The sequence below is a fragment of the Carcharodon carcharias genome, chromosome 31, assembly GCF_017639515.1.
Source record: "Carcharodon carcharias isolate sCarCar2 chromosome 31, sCarCar2.pri, whole genome shotgun sequence".
Classification (NCBI taxonomy): Eukaryota; Metazoa; Chordata; class Chondrichthyes; order Lamniformes; family Lamnidae; genus Carcharodon; species Carcharodon carcharias.
In genome coordinates this window covers 9,714,944-9,734,689 of record NC_054497.1, presented here as the reverse complement: position 1 = coordinate 9,734,689, position 19,746 = coordinate 9,714,944, and the positions used below count along the sequence as shown (strand labels likewise).

Here is a 19,746-nt window from a genome sequence, read left to right as displayed (position 1 = left end):
AGCCACAAAGATCAGGCGCTCTCCTACAGGGAAGCGATGGAAATTCCGAGGGAGTGCCTTCGTCTAACAATCGTTTAAATATTCGGATCTCTTGTGTTCTTCTGATTGGCTCACTCAGGTGACCTTGCTGCCAGGTTCAGCTGAACAAAGTTTTGCAAGTTCAATTCTGGTTGGCACTGTGGCTGTTTCTTGAGGGCAGTGTGGACCCCAATATGGCAAGCAGGAACTGTGCTGCCACCAGTTTGGATAAGCATAAAAAGTTAGGCATACTTTACATTTGCCTAAAACAGACTGTTCCTTTGTATTTGCAAATAAGAGGCATAAAGCCTGTTTGAAACCCCTTTTCTATTGGCACTTGATAGATTTGTGGCATTGTTGGCAAGGCCAACGTTTATTGCCCATCCCTGTTTTCCAGCTTGGTAAAACCAGGTTTGGGGATCACAAGCATTCGCCCGACCTTGACTAATCTTCAATAAGTCGGAGTGAGGTGCAATATCTGGGGAATGTACCCTGTGCCCCACATCCCTCCCCAATCTAAGTACCTACATATGACTCCATTGGTAGCACTATTGCTTCCCAGTCAGAAGTGTGCAAATAACGTTTTTTCTCAACCCCTCATTTTAGGACGCATCGAGACAACATTACCAACGGTAACAAATGCCACAGTGCCTTCAATACAACCAGGAATCTTCACCAATGGAACCAACAACCTGACAACCAATGCCATTCCAACTGTTATAGGCAATGCAACCAATCCCACTCCAACTTCAACCCATGGCAACCTGACCGGCTTAACCAATGGAACCAATCAGTCTCCATCCTTAACCACTGGCAGCCTATCGGGCTTGACCAATAGAACCAACACAAGTCCAACTTTAGCCAATGGCAGCCTAGCAGATGTCAACCTGACCAGCTTAACCAATCCATCTTCATCCTTGATCAATGGCAGCCTCGGAGGCTTGACCAATAGAAACAGCACCATTCCAGCTTTAACCAATGGCAGCCTAGCAACCGTAGCCAACCGGACCGATGTCAACCTAACATCTTTAATCCATGGAAACGATTGTATTATGGCAGCAACACTGAAGTGCGACACTGAGTCCTCTCGGATAGTCACTCCACTGTCACTTCAAACAGTAGCAATCATTCTTGTCATCAGCATCCTCTTAAACATGTTCCTTCTTGGATGCTTATTGAAAAGGAACAGACAGCTGGTAAGTAGATGTTTCTTTTTCTCAAGAGATATCTGAGAGGTTTTTTGCAGCACTCTACTTTTCAAAGCAAAATTATTGCAACTCAGCACTCATCAATGCCTATTTCACATTATGAATGCAATTTGGAGTTGTTCTATAGTACCTAAACTGTAAAGTGTTGAAATTGTTTCACTTCTTTCAAAATAGAGGTCCTGTGGTGCAGTGGTTGTGTCCCAGGCCTCTGTGCTAGAAGCTTGGGGTCAAAGTCCCACATCAGGACTTGTCGGCCATGCAACGTGCTGATAATCAGCCCGGGGATCCTTCCATCACCTCCCCATCGCTTCCCCTCAGTGAAACAATTTGTGTGAAGGTAAACTTGGGGGGGGGGTGGTGTTGGGGGGTGAAAAAGTGCCAAGCTTTGAGCCAGACTTTAACTACCAAGTAGATTTTGTTTCTTTTTTCTTTTTTTCTTGAAGGCCATCAATATGATTTGGTCACCAAGAAATACAATAGGGGAATTCAGAAGAAACCTCTTGACCTCAGAGAGTGGTGAGGGTGTGGAACTCACTACCACAGGCAGTGGTTAAAGTGAATAGTGTAGATGCATTTTAAGGGGAAAAAACAGCCAAGCATATGAGGGAGAAGAGAATCGAGGGTTACGATGGTAGATTTGGAGGAGGAAAGATGGGTGGAGGCTCGAGTGGAGCATAAACACCAGCACGGACTGGTTGGGCTGAATGGCCTGCTTCTGTGCTATATTTCCTATGCAAATGAGCTGACAAATACGACTGTCCATCTATAAAGCTTTGCTGCCATCTATCCTATATTGTTTTCACACTTTTGCTAAATTCTTATGTTCATTTTTAAACCAACATCTTGCATTCATATAGCACCTTTTAATGTAAACAAAAACCCCAAGGTGCTTCATGAATGCAACCAAACAAAGTTTGACATTGAGCCACAATAAGGAGATATCAGGGACAGGTGACTAAAAGCATGGTCAAAGAGGTAAGAGCGTCTTAAACCAGGGGGAGAGAGAGATGAGGAGAGGTTTAAGGAGGGAATCCCTGAACTTGGTGCCCAAGCAGCTGAAGGTGTGGCCAGCAACAGTGCAGCAATTAAATTAGGGAATGATTAAGGGACCAGGACTTGGAGGACTGCAGACATCTAGTAGAGCTGTAGGACTGGCTGAGGTTACAGAAATGGGGAAATATTGGAAAACCTACGTTAGAACTTTTAATCTCCAGATGCTGCTGGACTAGGAGCCAGTGTAAATCGGCACGCTTGGGGACAGCAGGTGAACTGGACATTGTGCGAGTTAGGATACCAACTGCAGAGTTTTGGATGACGTCATATTTACAGAGGGTGCAAAGTCTGGAGAACTTGGCTTAATATAAATATATGTTTGTGGTTGCGTTTTATTTGATCTCACTTTTCGGGAGGCATGAAGGTTTCCCTGCGCTGTCTTGTACAACCATTGCTCCAGAGACGTGTGCACATGCTTCAGGCAGGCACATCAGTCCTGCACTGTCAGAGATGCCATGTTTCAGATGAAATGCTAAACCAAAGCCCCATCTACCTTCTGGTTGAAGTAAAAGATGCCATGGCTTTATTTTGAAGAAGAGTGGGTGGGTTCTCCCCATTGTTCTGGCTGATATCTATCTCTTAAGCAGGATCACCTTGGAGGTGAGGGGCACAACCATCTGGTCAATGTCTTGTTGCTGTTCATGGAAGCTGGCTGTGTACAATTGAGCTGCTTTGTTTCCTATATTACAACAGTGACAGCATTTAAAGTACTTTGTCTATAAGAATTTTAGCATGAGGTCATGCAAGTTCACTTAAATCCACTTGATCACGAGAGCCCCTGGCTTGGTCATAAGGATCTTTTCAAGGAATTTTGAACGACCACCCATGCTCCTGGTAATGGACCCTATGGTGTTCACTATGGTGTTTGTCAAATTTGGATTTTTACAGTAACTAATTGCACTTGGATATAAATCACGGGTGTGAAGTCATTCCACTGTTAAAAGGTCAAACCAGCTGGTCCTAGTTTAGATCCTAGGCTATGTTGAGGCTGCTGATTTCAGTGGGGTGACTCCAGTGGGCCTGAGTATCCCTTGGCCACAGTTCCTGCTGTTGATCCCCATGCAGCAGCACCTACTGGAGTGCACACCTAAGCGGTTGCCGATTTGAAGATGGTTTGACGTGTGATGCGTTGCACAGTTGTCTAGCCAACCGTGACGCAGCATGGACATTTGGATGATTTGCATGAGAGGGAAGTTGTTTCCTGTGGAACTGTCAGCCAAATTTCAAGCAATCACAACAACTTATACTGTAGGAGAAAAGGGTGATTGGTTGGCAAGTTGACTCTGGCCGAGACGTTGCCATGGAGAAAGCAATGGGGAATTGACTCCCCAAACTCCAGGGTAATTCAAAAAAGGCACAAGGCTTGAACATATTGCTTTTGTTTGCGGAGAACGGGTCTTGGTTTATGAATGTATGTCACTTCTAGCAAGTGTAAATGAGCTACGTTACGAGCTCGGCTGACAAAATGTCTACCATTTTAGATGTGATTCCGCGATTGGGCAGCACTTGCTGAACAATCCTGAGTGCGCTAATAGCTACACTGACAACCAGTTTAGATAATCAGTCGAACACGTGACATGTTTCTCTTTTCATCAATATTCTGTGCTTTTATCTTTGTGGAGTCCAGCAGTTTGAGCCATTGCTCTGGAACTTTGTCAGTAGGATATCGGGGAAAGTCCTGACCCAACTGCATGAAATTTGCCCAAATGGACTGAAACAATTGACACCGCCAACAAACCCCCCCCCCCGCAACCCCAACCCCCTAAAGAAAGGTTTAATGTGATGTTAGTTTGGACAGTTTCAGGCTTGTTTAAAAGTTAGAGTGAGTGGGGCTTAGAGCTTCTTGACACTGGATTGTAATGATCCACAAGTGAGTTCGTAGAACGTTAGGTGTGAGTGAAGGAAATGCTCATGTGGTGTAATAGGGCGTGCCTTTGAGGTTGACCTTGTTAGGGCAGAGTAGAGAATGATCCACTGTTTCTCTCTCTCTCTCTCCTCTGCCCTACCTTTTCATTTGAGTTGAGCTAACAAATATTTATCAAAGATTTGATAGGGTTTTGTCTGGTGGGGGAAGTCCAGAACAAGGAAACATGGCCTTAAAATTAGTGCTAGGCTTTCAGGGGTGATGTCAGGAAACACTTCTTCACCCTCAGACTGGTGTAAGTCTCGATCGAATTCCCTCCCAAAATTTCAAAGGCTGAGTTTGATACATTTTTGTCACATGAGGGTTACGCAAACTAAGGTGGTTAGATGGAGTGAAGATAGAGGTCAGCCATGATCTCGTTGAATGGTGGGACAGACTTGAGGGGCTGAATGGCCTCCCCCTGTTCCCATTCACTGGCACTGATACCATGCCTTCATGTATTAAGAACTTGTGCCCCTGTTAGTTCAGTTACATTAAAGGGCTCTCTTTCTGTCATGTAGGCCCCTCCACATATGACTGAAATGGAGCCATTGTCATTGGCCAGAGTGGAGGTTGTCGATGCATAGGGGAGAGAGCTTTGAGAAGGAATGAGGAGGTGAGTTTTAATTTTCTTGAGAGCACAATGACCTAGAAACCAGGAGCAGATTGTTTATTTTTTTCTTTAATTCATTCTTGGCATGTGGGCCTTGCTGGCAACCTGCACAACCTGAGCTGTTCTTGAGAAGGTGTTTTTTTAAAAATATGTTATTCACTTATGGAATGGGAGCATTGTTGGCAAGGCCAGCATTTGTTGCCCATCCCACTTAAGAGCGTGGTGGTGAGCTGTCATTTTGAATACAACCGAGTGACTTACTAGGCCATTTCAGAGGGCATTTAAGAATCAACCACATTGCAGTGGGTCTGGAGTCATATGTAGGCCAGACCGGGGGACGGACGGCAGATTTCCTTCCCCAAAGGAGCATTAGTGAACTAGGTGTGGGAACAGACATGTTTTTGATGATCTTTTAGTTTCAAGGAGATTTTATTGAATTCAAATGCCTTAGCTGCCATGGTGGGATTTGAACATGTCCCCAGGTTATTAGTCCAGGCTTCAGGATTACTAGACCAGTTGCATAACCACTATGCTCCCAAACCCAGTGCGACGTGGTTATGGAAAACATCAAGGGATTCACCAGGAAGGCTCCTTTTCACTTACAAATTTATGTACAGTCGCCATTGGCAACTCGGTTCCCATCTCCCTTGGCAACCACGGCCAGGGTTCTGCAGCAATTGGACTGAGCCATTGCATTCACTGAAGTGAATCCTTTCTCTCAGCTGGCTCTGAATTAGTTTACTGAATGGTTTAAAAGTTGCAAAGCTTAAAAAAAAAAAGAGCTTTTCCAACACATATTCCTATGGTAAGATGCCAGTTTGATAGAGCTACAAGAATGCTGTGTCTGACCTCAGTAAAACTTGGCTCAGAGTGTATGAGAGAGAGAGAGAGAGAGAGAATGGGAGGATTACACTGCACCCCCCCCACCCCCCAATTCTTTTAAAGGCATTGACTCTCCTGGGTTGGGAGGAACTCCTGGCCTCTCTCCCACCAACCCCATTGAAATCATTTTAATTTCCTCCAGTGTGACTTAGATTAACATGCAGCCCGATCCTCATCCTAACCTGTAATGTCATCACTTTTTATCTTTGCCCAGAGGAGGGGTAAAAGAAATCACCTGGATTAGGATCAGCAGTGGAACCTCTTGGCATATTTAGTTTTCCCTCTCTACCTCCTGAGGCACAATTGCTCTTCAACAGCGCCCCCCCCCCACCGCACCACCACCCCACCCCCACTCCCACCATCACCCTCCATTAAATTAAACCTTTGTCTTTTGGTTTGTGGGGCCAATTTACCACACCAAGACCTGGTATTGTTAACAGCTTGTGAGAGAGAGTGCACATTCCAACATGCATTTACAGACTCAGCACAGCTTTCACTGTAAAACAAGCAGATTATGTGACTGGAAGGAAGGGGTGGAGGATGAATCGAAATACTAAATTGGAAAATTTCTTTAAAGAAGGAATCTTCTGTGATTGCACAGCTATTACAGCTCTCCCATGTCCTGTAGCACACAAGGATGACAAAACATGTCTGTTTCCACACCTAGTTTTTCCTGGAACAGATTGCTAGAGCCTGTCACTGGAGGCTATAGTTGAAGGGTGCAAATCCACATCAAGCATAGCTGACTCTCCTGCTCTTGCCAACTGCCTTTGACGTATGTTGGAAGGATTTGCCTTGGCCATCAAGAGCTGGGGTGGGTCTTGAACCCAGAGCTTCTGGCTCAGAGGTAGGGATGCCACCCATTGCACCACAAGACCTACTGTCATGTACTTTTCTAGCTTCCCCACACCCCCCCTAATTGCATCTATGCTGTTTGCCTCAACTACTCCCTGTGGTATCAAGTTGCAGATTCTCGTCACCCACTGTCTCAAAGTGATTGACGGAATTAATCCGACTGCAGACAAAATCAAAATTGTACCAGCTGCTGGAAATCAAAACAGGAAAAGCTGGGCGTACAGAGTAGGTCAGGTAGCATCCCTGAGAGAACTTACATTGCAGATTGATGATCCTTTGGTCAGAATTGGAAAAGTTGAGGTGTAACAGCAAGGGAAGGAGATGAAGGTCTGTGATTAGGGTGGAAGGCAGGAGAGATTAAATGACAAAAGGAATGATGGCAAAGGGATTGGTAATGGGACTGTTGTATATTTTATATATTTGATTTTCTGCAGAGCAATGCAGAGATAACACTAGTTTCTAAGTGCACAACAGATTTATTTACAAGAGTTTTAAAATACCTCTGCAGTTACAATGTCTGCACTCATGCTTACAGCTCAGCTTCTGTGGTGACTGTTTACTTTACTCTGAGTCCACACCCAATCAAGCACAGTGAGCATAGATCAGTTATCAGACTCACCTAATCAAACACAGAACAATTGAACACTATAGGGACAAGTAAACAAACAAAAGATGGGTCATGCGAAGATGCAAATGGCAAAAGCAGAACCATTACCAGCGCCTATCTGGAGAAAAAAAATGAGACTGGTGGTCATGGTCTGAAATTATTAAACCCTTAATGATGAAGGTTGTAAACTTGTGGCCATGGAAGTGAGTTTGAGTAGATACTGACGTAAAGGCTGTACAGTTCAGTTTTCTATTTTGGAAGGTGCCATTCTATAGTCTTAGCTGCCAAGCATTTTGTGTTCCATTGGTTATTTGGACATTCTTCTTGTCATTTTAACTGATGAAGGTTTATTCTTTGTTACAGAACATGTGAAAAGCAAGATGACTTCCCAAGGCCTTCTATTTCGAAAGAGTCCTGCTTCCCGCCATGTTGGAAGTCTCAGCATACATTGTCTGGTCCGTACTCTGTCTTGTGCTGCTGTTCTGCCTCAACTCTACTTTTTTTTATCCCTTCTCCCCTCATCAACTCAAATTGTAAAATGAACTCTCCATCAGCAAGCCAAGTTGGGGGAGAGCTTTTCATTTTTGGATGGAAAGGATTGTCAATCAATTGGACCATTGGGGAAGCAGGGATGGGGAGGGAAGGAGAGATATCTTCTTTAATTATATGAACTTTACCAACAAGCAAAAGATATCTGGCTCCCTTGATAACCACAGCTCGTCAACTTTGGCCAAGAGAACTGACAATCCCCCGCATTTCTTCTTTCTGCGGTAAAACAGCTTTAATATTCACCTGAGAGACCATTTGTTCCCTCCACCATGGGCACTGAAAATGTATCTTGATCACGTAGGGACGTGACCCTCCATCTCCCTCCCCGACCAGGGAAGGGAAGGATGTTGGTGTTGGAATTGAGATACCAGCAGTAACTCCTGGTAGAAAATTTGACAGCAGAGAAACTGGCCATTCAGCCCAAGAGAAGTAGTGGGCAAGTGGAAGATGGGAAAGCAACTTGGTATGAAATGTTGGCACTAGATGCTTATTGACTTTCCGTGCATCAGTACCTACGAGGATCACTGTCCTGCTAGAGCCTGGCTCAATTGGGATCCAAAGAAAAAATGATGTTATTTGGACTATTAACTTACTTGTTGAACTTGTTGTGTTTTATAATTTCTTTTGTTATCTTTTGTGCCTGTTGTTGCCTTACTATTCCTTTTTTAATTATGGCTTCTGACATCGAGTTCCATTCTGCCAAGGGATCAAATCTGGGGCAGGATCCATGGATCCATTGGGGGCGAGTCCCCGGTCTAGAATGAGGAGAGGGCTTGGTTGGGGGAAACCAGAAAGGAGGCAGTGTCTGACTGGATTGGGACTGCCTTGCAGCAAGCGATTGTGCAGGAGTAATGGAAGGGTGAGGGTGCAAGCGGGTGGGGGTTTTGAACTAGGTGAGGAGGGATGTACCAGAGAGAGTTCTAAGTATAGCCGGAGAACAGGGTTGTCATGGGCGGTGGGTGGGGGACCTGTGGAATGAATGTATTAAACTATCTCCTGAGAAAAGTCTTAGAGGATTAATGGGACAATGAAGATATGCTTTTTCAAAACACATTTTATTTGTACTGGCTATTTCACAAGGAACACATTGACCTGTCAGGAGAGTTGTCAGTAGACAGACAAACCATTCAGGGACTTTTCCAGCATTCCAAAGTCTTAGATTCTGTTTCTGAGCCTAGCAGTGTGAAGGGTTTGGAGTCAGTTCTGAGCCTGTTTTCTCTATTCCTCACATTGGACTGGTCCACATACACCCCCCAAGTGTCTCCTTCCTGTTTATAGGGATACCAAGAGTTAAATGCAGCTGGTGACTGTACCATATCTGAATGCCTTTACTGACTAACTGACACTTTTGCCACATGTTAGGTTCAGAGCAGTGTGTTTGTGTATTGAAGTTCACTTTGATGGAGACCTAGTGTCCGCTGTGGCTCAGTTGGTAGCACTCTTGCCTCCGAACCATGAGGCTCTGGGTTTGAGTCCCACGCCAGGGCTTGAGCGCATAAGAATTGAGGCTGACACTCCAGTGCATTAGGGAGGGAGTGCTGCACTGTTGGAGGTGCAGTCTTTTGGATGAGATTTTGAACTGAGGTTCTGCCTGTTCTGGTGGATGTAATAAAAAAATTCCTATGGCCCTGAGTTTTCCCTGGGGTCCTGGCGAATAATTATCCCTCAATAAACATTGTAGAAAGAAATGGATTATCTGGTCATTGTCACATTGTTAACCACATTCTATTCATAAATGTTGCCAGAATACAGATTTTAGTCTGTGATGCTGACACCACTGAAGCCTTCTGTGAGGTAGCATTGGTGGAGTAACAATCTCACCAAGGGCATACCTTTTTTAAAAAATACATGTATGTATGTATTACGGCTGTGCTGTATCATGACCAGAGAATGTGAGCTCATAAAAACTATTTATTATTCTTTCCTTAAAATAAAAACAAATTTTAATATTGAAGGATTTTTAATAAATATTGTAAATAAATGCTTTCTTTCTGGTTTTCCCGGGGGCTTCTCATTTAGAAGCCTTTCGTGGGGGAAGAGTAAGGTTTCATTGTTTTTGCACATGCTAAAGTATCAGGACTGGATTTGGTTTCCCTATATTTTAAATCACTCTAATAGGTGAGTTCTTAGCTCCGCATGTTCACAAATACCTTTCACAGTCTTTGATATCTGGGTAAACCTGGTTGGGGTAGCAAATAGCCTTTTTACCAAAAAAAATTGGCTACTGGAACTGTGTGCATTTTGGATCTGTTTCACTTCTCCAACATGTTGCAACATCAGCCCATGAGTCAGACTTTATAAACTCTCCTACAAATAATTGTAGGTTGTTTAAAACCTTATTTCCCCATCTTTTCCGTTATAAATTCCTGTGTCCCTAATTTTTTTTACACTATTCTTTGGGATGTGGGCGTCACTGGTAAGGCCATCATTTGTCACCCATCTGTAATTGCCCTTGAACTGAGTGGCTTGCTAGGGCCACTTCAGAGGGCAGTTAAGAATCAACCATATTGCTGTGAATCTGGAGTCACATGTAGGCCAGAACAGGTGAGGATGGCAGTTTTTTTTCCCTAAAGGATATTAGTGAACTAGATGGGTTTTTGTGACAATGGGCAGAATTTTGCCCTAGGTTCTGTGAGGGGTCTGTGAGGAGATTGCCATCATCCCCAGCAAGAAACTTCCTAACATCTTTCAACTTCATTGGCAGGTTTTAAAATCCATTAAGCTGGGCTGTTTAATTATTAATTAATTCATTTAGGAGTCTCTATTGTGGGAGTTTTGGCAGAGAGAGGGATTAAGTGGTGGGGGTCTTAAACACAATGAGAAGGGATGCACCAGAGAGAGAGTTAGGAGTCTCTGTGGTACAGGCAGAGGAGTTGGGAGTTGTAAAACCAAGGTGCTAGAGCATCACCCCTGGCAGGAGGGTGTAACTACAGTGTGATGTTTACATAGGCAGTTACCACTACTCCATCTCCCTGGTGTTAATGTCAGTGGACTAGTAATCCAGACCTAGATTAATGCTCTGGAGCCATGAGTTTAAATCCCACCATGACTGCTGGTAGAATTTAAATCCAATTAGTAAAAATATTAATTCTGGAATTAAAATCTAGTCTCCATAATGGTGACCATGCGTGTGGGCCCCACCGGCTCGGCGGCAGGCGGACAGCCGACCCCCACCACCGAAACGGGGCCCACCGCCATTTTGAGCGGGCGGGCCAATTAAGGCCCACCCAGCGGCCTGCCCGACAGGAAGCACTTCCTGGGGGTGGGGAGAAATCCCCAGCTATCAAAGTGCGCTCTTCCGGGCACTGCTCCCTGAGACAAAGGGAAGTTACTGACAGTCCAAAAAACTTTGCAAATAGAAAAATTAAAAAATTATTAACATGTCCCCTTGTGACAATGTCACACAAGATGGGACATGTTAATAAAGAAATAATTGTAGGGGAAACATTTTATCAACATCTACTAACATATATTAAAAGCCTAAAAGTACCACCGCACCTGTCTAAGAACAGTAAAAGGGACTGCTTAGTCCATGGACATTCATGAAACCTCATCCCGCCAGAGGTTTCACGTATTATCAGAAGCTCGCTGGGGCTCCTGGCCTGCCCGCCAGTCTTAAGCTTGGACGGGCAGGGTCTTTAATTATCTTAATTACTCTTGTCAATGGCCCCATTTGGCCATTGCCAGGTCGGTGGGCAGAACAGCTGGTTTCGCTGTCCGCCCGCCTTCCTAAAGATTTAAAGGGACAGGGATGACGTCAGGGGCTCCTCCCGACATCATCCCACGTCATTTTCCCGTCGGCGAGTGGGCCCTGCCCCCAAATCGCCAAAGGAAAATTCAGGCCAATCTCTTAAATTCATGGTCACCATTATGGAGACTGGATTTTATTTCCAGATTTAATATTTTTACTAATTGGATTTAAATTCTACCAGCAGTCATGGTGGGATATAAACTCATGGCTCCAGAGCATTAACCTGGGTCTGGATTACTAGTCCACTGACATTAACACCAGGGAGATGGAGTAGTGGTTACTGCCTATGTAAACATCACACTGTAGTTACACCCTCCTGCCAGGGGTGATGCTCTAGCATCTTGGTTTTACAACTCCCAACTCCTCTGCCTGTACCACAGAGACTCCTAACTCTCTCTCTGGTGCATCCCTTCTCATTGTGTTTAAGACCCCCACCACTTGATCCCTCCCTCTGCCAAAACTCCCACAGAGAGACTCCTAAATGAATGAATTAATAATTAAACAGGCCAACTTAATGGGTTTTAAAACCTGCCAATGAAGTTGAAAGGAATACTGCCAGTTGTGCATACGACTGAACAAATCACACCATTATTTTTTTTTTGTTTTAAATATGACGACTCCTTTTGTTCTGAGTTAAAGTCTGCCTGGCAAAGCTTTATGACATTTTGAGTGGGGTTATGCTGAAGGTATGAGTTTTGAATGCATCTGGATTTTAAACTCTTCATGTATTGTGAGTGAATTTGTTTTGCTTTACCCTCTAGAGTTTAGAATGGAAGGTGATCTTGTTGAAATGTAGAAAATTCTGAGGGGGCTTGACACAATAGCTGCTGAGAGGCTGTTTGCCCTGACTGGAGAGTTTAGAACTAGTGACCTTGACGTCACTACCTGTTGCTACCCAAGTTCACACATGGGGGAAGGATAAGTTCCATTCGCAGAAGGGAGAACAGCAAAAGATCCGGAGGTTTGTTTCTGTGCCATATGATTATGTGTGAAGTGGCATTTATTCCACTTACTGTGCCAAAATGGACCTCCAAAACAGAATCGGTTCTGACGAAACCTTGAAACATTAATTCTGCTCTTCTCTCTCCATGGCTCCTGCCTGGCGTGTGGAGTATTTCCAGTCATTTATTGTGTTTTTTTTTATTTTAGATTTCTAGCATCATAAAAGGGTAAAATACCGAAGGAGCTTATTCGGCCCATTGCGCCTGTGTTGGCACTTTTGATATGACTATCCCTTTAGTTTTGCTCCCCTGCTCTTTCCACATAGCCCTGCAAAGTTTCCCCTTGCTTATTCCACTTTTGAACGATATGATTGAATCTGTTTCCACCGCCCCTTCAGGCAGTCCATTCCAGACCACAGCATAACGCAATAGTTCAAAAAGAAGTCACCTCTCGTTCTTTTGCTGATTCACTTTGAACGTGGATCCTCTGGTTACTGACTCTCCTGCCACTGGAAACAGTTTCTCCTTATTTACTCCTCCCACTCCAGGTACTATGAGGACTTTGGCAACCATGGACTTCCATTGGCTTGGTCCATGATTTTGCTCGGCAAAATCCTGCAGGATGGCAGTTTTCCGTTGTCCTCTGCAGTATGGCTGACTAGGAAACTCTTCCGCTTGCCATCAGGTGTATTGGAAGGGCTGATAACAGCCTGTTTGACCACATCACCTTCCGTGGCCATCAAGTCCTGGAGTAGGACTTAAACCAGCAGCTGCGCCACAATTCCCCTTATTTACTCTGTCAAAACCATACACGATTTTGAACACTTTTATCAAATCTCCCTTTAACCTTAACAAAAACAGAACTACCTGGAAAAACTCAGCAGGTCTGGCAGCATCGGCGGAGAAGAAAAGAGTTGACGTTTTGAGTCCTCGTGACCCTTTGACAGTCGAAGGGTCATGAGGACTCGAAACGTCAACTCTTTTCTTCTCCGCCGATGCTGCCAGACCTGCTGAGTTTTTCCAGGTAATTCTGTTTTTGTTTTGGATTTCCAGCATCCGCAGTTTTTTTGTTTTTATCTCCCTTTAACCTTCCCTGCTTTAAGGAGAACAACCCCAGTTTCACCCGTCTCTCCACGCAATCAGCAATATTTTTTTGGCCTTGGAAACCAAGTAGTTTTTGAAGATAGAATTATGTATGACAGTGCCAATATATTACTGGAAGTTAGCTAAAGGTTCTTAAAAGTCTGGGATATTGCTAAATAGCAGACTGTTAAAAGGGCATGTCTTTTTGCATCTGCCAATGTTGTTCAACTAAAATTTTCTGCCTTACAGAAGAAACATGTCTTTTTGATTGTTGTACGATCACGTACAAGATTGAACTCCACTTTGCTTTCCAACAGCAATTAGTTGCTTTAAGCACTGGTGTAGATTGCTGAAAGAGAGAGAGAACGAGAGACAAGGGAATCAGTGAGAGTAATTTGTACCTGACAAAAGTGAGATAGTGTAGAAGGCACACACACTAACTGTCTCCACGAGGAGCCCTTTAAACAATGGGCTCAGGCTAACAATGTGATCAACAATGCCCACAGCCCATGGAAGAATTTTGAAAAATTGGGTGAAACAATCAACTTCGCAGTATCGTAGCCGATGAGGTTTAACCAAGGCACAATTATTGCTTATTGAAAACTTTTCCCAATACCCCGCTATGACGACTTGAAATATAGTCGGCAATGGCAATTTTTGATAGTCTCTGCGGAGCAAGGCTTGGCCTAAATAGCCAAGTGGTTATGGTACTGGGTTTGTAACCCCAAGCGCAAGAGTTCAAATCTCACAATGGCAAAACTATCAAGAAAGCAGCTAACACAGTCTACACAGCCAAAAATGGCCACTGTGCAGAAGGATCAAGAGTTCAAATCTCACAATGGCAAACTATGAAACAATGTAACTTCATCTGAAACAGATGGAAACAGGTTTACTCAAAAGAGTATCAAGAGTTCAGATCTCACAATGGCAAAACTATGAAACAATGTAACTTCATCTGAATAGGAACAGATGGAAATGTGTTTGTACTCAAAGGAGTTACAATAGGTTAACAAGCATCAACCTCATTAACAGGAAGTTGCTGTGGTTGATGACAAATTGTAGCAACATGTGGGGTAATTCCACAATAATGAGATAATGATCCCATCAATACAATATGCGATTGAGTGCTGACAATTCTTCTTGATCCTAATCACAGCAATAGGGACTTCTAAAAAAATTAACTATCTTTCTCTCCTCCCCACAGACTTGTGCCTTCAGGTACCCTGCCCAACTGTCCATGCACAAGTGTTGGCAAGCTATTCCACTATGGTAGGGTGTCACGGCTGAGCACCATCCTGATGTTCCCAGTGACAACAACTTGCACTTATATAGTGCCTCTAACATATAAACCATGACAAGGCGCTTCACAGGAGCGTTTTAAAGCAAAATTCGGCTCAGATCCTTTTAGAGAGATAGTAGGACATGTCTTAGACAATTAGGTAATTTTATTAATGAGTGCCTTAAAGGAGGATAGAGAGGCAGAGAGGTTTGGGGAGGGAATTTTAGGGCTTAGGGCCTTGGCAGCTGAAGGCACTGTTGCCGGTGATGGAGTGATGAAATTGGGGGATGCCCAAGAGATCAGAATTAGCTGAGCGCAGAGATCTTGGAGGGTTGTGGGACTGGAGGAGATTGCAGAGATAGGGAGCGGTGAGGGATAGATGGATTTGAAAACAATGATGAGAATTAATTTTTAAAAATGTATTCATCCATGGGATGTGGTCGCTGGCTATGCCAGCATTTATTGCCCATCTGTAATTGCCCTTGAGAAGGTGGTGATGAGCTGCCTTCTTGAACCGCTGCAGTCCATGTGGTGTAGGTACACCCACAGTGCTGTTAGGGAGAGAGTTCCAGGATTTTGACCCAGTGACAGTGAAGGAACAGCAATATATTTCCAAGTAGGGATGGTGAGTGGCTTGGAGGGGAACTTGCAGGTGGTGATGTTCCCATGTATCTGCTGCCCTTGTCCTTCTTGGCAGTAGAGATCATGGGTTTGGAAGGGGCTGTCGAAGGAGCCTTGATGAGTTGCTGCAGAATTCCCAGCCTCTAATCTGTCCTTGTAGCCACAGTATTTATATGGTTGGTCCATTTCAGTTTCTGGTCAATGGTAACCTCCAGGATGTCGATAGTGGGGGATTCAGTGATAGTAATGTCATTAAACTTCAAGGGGAGATGGTTAAATTCTCTGTTGTTGGTGATGGTAAATCAAGGCATTACTTGACCAGGAATCGATGTGGGTCAGAAATTACTGGCGTGATGAGCAAGAGGGACTTGGTTTGAATTTGGACTTGGGCAACAGAGTTTTGGATGAACTCAAGTCGGTTAGAATGTGATAGGCTGGCCAAGATCGCGAGGCATGGATATTGTTTCAGTAGCAGATGACTTGAGGCATGGAGGGAGCTGGGTTATGTTCATACACATGAGCAGAGGCTACCAATGGTGTAAGCTATTCCACCTTGTGGGTATCATAGCAGAGCTACAAGTTGTTCATATCCGGCATTCATGCAATTGCACTTTATAAAAGGAGTTAGCAAGATGGGGGTTGGCAGTAAGGACCCTGGCTCCACTGGTTCTCCTGAGAGTGAATGTACACAGCATTTTGGAAAAACCTTTAACAAAGTACTATATAGGAGATTATTAGAGTAGATTAAGGGGCATGGAATTGGGGAGAAAATGGAAAGTGGCTTAGCAATTTATAGGGGGAAAATATCAAGTCGGAATTGAGGACAGGTTTTGAAAGGGCATAATGATCCCACTTTTGTTCACTGTATATCAAAGTTATGGATATAGCCCCTTTCCAGCTCACGTGATGCTGAAACCCTCATTCCTGCCTCCATTACTTTTAGGCTTGACTATTTCAATGCACTTTTGACTGGTCTCCTACATTCTAACCAATGCAAATTTGAGCTCATGCAAAACTCTGCCGCCTATGTCTTAGCTCACACCAAGTCGCATTCCCCTCACACCCCTGTGCTCACTGACCTACACTGGCTTCTGCTCAAGCAACATCTTGATTTTAAAATTCTCATCCTTGTTTTCAAATCCCTCCATGGCCTCACCCTTCCCTATCTCTGCAATCTCCTCCAGCCCCACAACTCTCTGAGATATCTGTGCTCCTCTAATTCTGGCTTCTTGTGCATTCCTGATTATTGCACACTACTAGTGACTGTGCCTTCAGTTGCTCAACCCTAAGTTCTGGAATTCCCTCACAAACCTCTTTGCCTCTCTAGCCCCCTTTTCTCCTTTAAGACACTCCTTAAACCTGACTCTTTGGCCAAGTTTTTGATCATCTGACCTAATATCGCCTTATGTGGCTTGGTGTCATACTTTGCTTTATAACCCTCCTATGAAGCACATTGGGACATTTCATCATGTTCAAGGCGCTATATAAACATAAGTTGCTGTTGTGTGAGAGTGCGTGTCAAAAATTTACAGGCAGTACAAGGTAGAGTTGGTTCTTCAGAAGACCAAAGGAAGCTGCAGAGATCAATTGATAACATAGGGGAGTGAGCTCAAATTTGTCAGATCGAATTCAGTGTCATATAGCATGAGGTGGTCTAAATTGTTTTTTATAAAAAATACCAGCCATGTTTATACGCTGAATGGAAGTAGGTTTGGTACTCAGGATGAGCAGAGGGATTTAAGTGGGCAGGATCTGAGGACGTTAAAGGCAGAACCCCCGGTTTAAAGGTGGTCCAGCGGTAGTGTCCTATCCCAAGCCAACCTGCCCAGCACTGAGGCGCTATTCACTCAAAACCAGCTCCACTGGGCGGGACCTGTTGTTCGTACACCTGACACCAGACTCTTAAAGCAACTGCTCTACTTGGAACTCAGTCGTAGGAAGAGACTCCCAGGAGGAGATCGGAAACACTTCAGGGATGTCCGCAAAGCATCCCCATTAACTCATGTGAGCCTTTGGCAGCTGGTGGAATTTAAAATTCAATTAATTAATAAATGCAGCTAATTAAAAATAAATCTGGAATTGAAAGCTATTCCCTGTAACAGTGACCATGAAACTATCAATGATTGTCGTAAAAACCCATCTGGTTCACTAATGCTATTTAAGGAAGGAAATCTGCTGTCCTTATCTGGTCTGGCCTGCATGAGGCTCCAGACCCATGGTAATGTGGTTTACTTCTGAAGCAAATGTAGTAAGCTGCATCAAACCACTATAGAAAATTAGCACTGTAGCTGTATTGCAGCGGTTCAAGGAGGCGGCTCTCCACCACCTTCTCTCGGGCAGTTACGGATGGACAACAAAAGCTGGCCTTACCAGGGGTGTTCACATCCCAAGAATGGAGTAAAAAAAACTAGGACAACTGAAATTCAGCACCAATTACCGAGTGAGGTTGTACATTATGGATTTACAAGAGGAGACACTGGATAATGTATCTAAGCATAGAAACATAGAAAATAGGAGCAGGACTGGGCCATTCGGCTAATCATCCAACTCAATAGCCTGCTCTCGCTTTCTCCCCATATCCTTTGATCCCTTTCTCCCCAAGAGCTATATCTAACTCCTTCTTGAAAACATACAATTTTTTGGCCTCCACTACTTTCTGTGGAAGCGAAATTCACACGCTCATCACTCTTTGGGTGAAGAAATTTCTCCTCATCTCAGTCCTAAATGGTCTACCCCATATCCTCAAACTGTGACCCCTGGTTCTGGACTCCCTCACCATTGGGAATATCCTTCCTGCATTTACTCTGTCTAGTTCTGTTAGAATTTTATAGGTTTCTATGAGATCCCCCCCTCATTCTTTTGAACTCCAGTGAATATAATCCTAATCGACTCAATCTCTCCTCATATGTCAGTCCCACCATCCCAGGAATCAGCCTGGTAAACTTTCGCTGCACTCCCTCTATAGCAAGTACATCCTTCCTCAGATAAGGAGACCAAAACTGCACACAATATTCCAGGTGTGGTCTCACCAAGGCCCTGAATAATTGCAGCAAGACATCCCCGCTCCTGGACTCAAATCCTCTCGCTATGAAGGCCAACATATCATTTGCCTTCTTTAGCGCCTGCTGCACCTGCATGCTTACCTTCAGCGACTGGTGTACAAGGACACCCAGGTCTCAATTTATAGCCATTTAGATAATAATCTGCCTTCCTGTTTTTGCTACCAAAGTGGATCACCTCACATTTATCCACATTATACTGTATCTGCCATGCCTTTGCCCACTCACTCAGCTTGTCCAAATCACACTGAAGCATCTCTGCATCCTCCTCACAGCTCACCCTCCCACCCAGCTTTGTGTCATCTGCAAATTTGGAGATATTACAATTAGTTCCCTCATCTAAATCATTAATATATATTGTGAATAACTGGGGTCCCAGCAGTGATCCCTGCGGTACCCCACTAGTCACTGCCTGCCATTCGGAAAAAGACCCGTTTATTCCTACTCTGTTTCCTGTCTGCCACCCAGTTTTCTATCCATCTCAATACACTATCCCCAATCCCATGCGCTTTAATTTTACACGCTAATCTCTTATGTTGGGCTTTGTTGAAAGCCATCTGAAAGTCCAAATAAACCACATCCACTGGCTCCCCCTCATCAACTCTACTAGTTACATTCTCGAAAAATTCCAGTAGATTCGTCAAGCATAATTTCCCTTTTGTAAATCCATGCTGACTCTGTCCGATTCTGCCACTGTTTTCCAAGTGCTCAGTTATTAAATCTTTTATTATGGACTCTAGAATTTTCCCCACTACCGATGTCAGGTTGACTGGTCTATAATTCCCTGTTTTCTCTCTACCTCCCTTTTTAAATAGTGGGGTTACATTAGCTACCCTCCAATCTGTAGGAACTGTTTCAGAGTCTATAGAATCTCGGAAGATGACCACCAATGTATCCACTATTTCTAGGGCCACTTCCTTAAGTATTCTGGGATGTAGATTATCAAGCCCTGGGGATTTATCAGCCTTCAATCCCATCAATTTCCCCAACACTATCCAGTCATAGTCAATGAGGGAATGCTCTATCCCACTCAATAAATTGTGTTAAGCCAGTTAGAAAAGAGGCTGGAAGATAGCCTGGGAGTGATGATTAGCCTGACAGCTAACCATTGATATATCTCCCCTAACACATGGTGAGATATGTGCTTGCTTAATTGGAAAAGGACAACTCCTGGGGTATCTCCAAAAATGGAGGTGAGGTCCTGACCCAATAAAAACAGAAAATGCTGGAAAAACTCAGCAGGTCTGGCAGCATCTGTGGAGGGAGAAACCGAGTTAACATTTCGAGTCCATATGACCCTCCTTCAGAGCTAAAGAGAAGTAGA

The 19,746-nt window shown here is 44.1% G+C and overlaps 1 protein-coding gene and 1 pseudogene across 4 annotated transcripts in view; both read left to right on the top strand.

Moving 5' to 3' along the window:
• The window catches only part of LOC121271824, a 30,203-nt gene extending 20,561 nt beyond the window's left edge, over positions 1-9,642 (top strand). For 3 of the 4 annotated variants that reach the window (XM_041178121.1, XM_041178118.1, XM_041178119.1), the window contains 3 exons: positions 625-1,214; positions 4,704-4,798; positions 7,503-9,642. In XM_041178121.1, coding sequence (XP_041034055.1) covers positions 625-1,214; positions 4,704-4,769 — 656 coding nt within the window. In that variant the 3' untranslated portion in view covers positions 4,770-4,798; positions 7,503-9,642. The remainder of the gene's footprint in view (positions 1-624; positions 1,215-4,703; positions 4,799-7,502) is intronic. The other variant, XM_041178120.1, reaches the window with a different exon arrangement.
• A 4,364-nt stretch (positions 9,643-14,006) lies between these two features.
• LOC121271852 lies at positions 14,007-14,139 on the top strand (annotated as a pseudogene).
• Positions 14,140-19,746: the final 5,607 nt, after the last annotated feature.